At 43.2% G+C, this 1,719-nt stretch overlaps 1 protein-coding gene across 1 annotated transcript; it reads left to right on the forward strand.

Moving 5' to 3' along the window:
- The first annotated feature begins 286 nt into the window (after nt 1–286).
- Nucleotides 287–768, forward strand: LOC147628783 (uncharacterized). The gene is made up of 2 exons (XM_086813094.1): nt 287–550; nt 643–768. The coding sequence occupies exons 1-2, from the start codon at nt 287–289 to the stop codon at nt 766–768; spliced, it is 390 nt and encodes a 129-aa protein (XP_086669220.1).
- The last annotated feature ends 951 nt before the right edge of the window (nt 769–1,719 follow it).

The following is a 1,719-nucleotide window of genomic DNA, read 5'->3' on the forward strand; positions in this document are numbered from 1 at the left end:
ACCACCACATGAGCGTCGTCCTTCGCTCTCATCTGTTGATAGCACACCCATAGGGTCACCTTCCACTCCCTGGGGTGCACATGACCATGACAACAGCAAGATTTACACAATTAGGGATGGGGCACCAATAATGGATAGTGCAGGGAAGGCAATGAAGACACGCATTCGACAATTGTGCACTATACAGTTTCATGACTCTGTCATGACTAAATGGGATCAGCAAGACAAGGGGAAGAAAAATTATATAAACACAAAGATAAAGCAAGAGTTCCAGCCATCTGACCCTATGAATGTCGTCTCTAATGAGTGGATACAGTATACAGCTCGCATTTTGATGGGGCATCGTAGGTCAGAGGCGAGGGACGCATTCAGAGAGGGGAAGGAGAAACCTGTTTGGCTAGATGACAGGGAGTGGGCAGCCATTGCTCAGGAGCTCACCGAGACACCAGACAGGTTTCAACAACAAAGAGAGGCGGCAAGGGCAAGACTCCAAACAGTAGGGGCTTCTCATCTCGGGAGTGGTGGTTACGAAACCATGCGCCATGAATTCGTAAGTGTTTGTAGCAATTTTATTTATTTAAATGTATGTATGTGGGCTAAATGTTGATTTCTAAAAGTTATAATTGTTAATCGTGTGTGCAGGAGTTGGCCATGAATCGCCCACCAAGTAGGCGAGAGGAGAAGTACGCTCACAAACATGGCCTTGTGGCCTTGTTTGAGATGCTTGAAGAAGAAGAAGAGACCGTCAATTGGGAGGCATTACCATGATGTAAGATGACCTTCAAACTAATGAAATATGATCAAAACATTCTTGAGTATTAATGTTTAATTTAATTTCTTGTTTGTCGATTAGGAAAATATGCAAACGAGCACGGTTGTTTTTGTGCTCTATTGTAGACAGAATGGTGCTATCTGTTTGCTGTTGTTGATCCTGCTCATTGCAGGCAGCTAGGCAACAGCCAGGCAGCACTATTCTGTCCAAAAAAAAATTTCTGCTACAGCGTCGGTATATGCCCCGGTAACAGAGTCGGTATATACATTGGTATACACGCCGGTTTATGCCTCGGTATATAATCCGGTATAGACGCCGGTTTATCCGTCGGTATATCAGCTGGTATAGCTGCCGGTTTAAGCGTCGGTATTACCCTCGGTCAGCGTCGGTATAGGCGCCGTTATATGCGCCGGTAATAATACCCGACACTTATACCGACGCTACGGTTCCGGCGCTTATACCGGCGCTTATACCGATGACGAGGCTTTTTTAGACCCCGTTAAATAGCGCCGGTACAAGCCCCGGTATTAGGCTAATATGTAGTAGTGACTATGGATATCTTTTGATAATGAAAACTGTAACCATAAATGGAAAAGAAGTTATTGTTTTACATAATGCTGATATTATGCATGATTAGAGTTCTAAAAGATTTTTGATATTACGTAACCTTGCGTCAACACCCTCATATTACAAAGTCAAGGCTGCTTTGACTAGCGGCAAGTATAACTACACAAGGGAGGTGACAAGCTTAGGTCTACCCCACGAGGACTATGAGTGCAAAAGCAAGGTAAGGTGGATCCAAAAATGGTGGGGGCAAGGACGTTACTTTTGGGAGAACTTTGAAAAATTTACAATTTTATCGTATTATCGTCGTGATGTCACTATTTTTGGAGCACTTTTAAACCTCCTTAAAATTTGTTTTTTTCTTGTATTATTATCGTGATTAT

This window comes from Cibotium barometz, chromosome 19 (genome assembly GCF_041138505.1).
Source record: "Cibotium barometz isolate CiBa-2024 chromosome 19, ASM4113850v1, whole genome shotgun sequence".
Lineage (NCBI taxonomy): Eukaryota > Viridiplantae > Streptophyta > Polypodiopsida > Cyatheales > Cibotiaceae > Cibotium > Cibotium barometz.

What these genes read in the sequence shown, in the direction of transcription:
- LOC147628783 (XM_086813094.1), top strand. Translation starts at nt 287, where the DNA reads ATGAATGTCGTCTCTAATGAGTGGATACAGTATACAGCTCGCATTTTG. An exon ending in AAACCATGCGCCATGAATTC is followed by an intron (nt 551 to 642) that starts GTAAGTGTTTGT and finishes TCGTGTGTGCAG; the next exon opens with GAGTTGGCCATGAATCGCCC.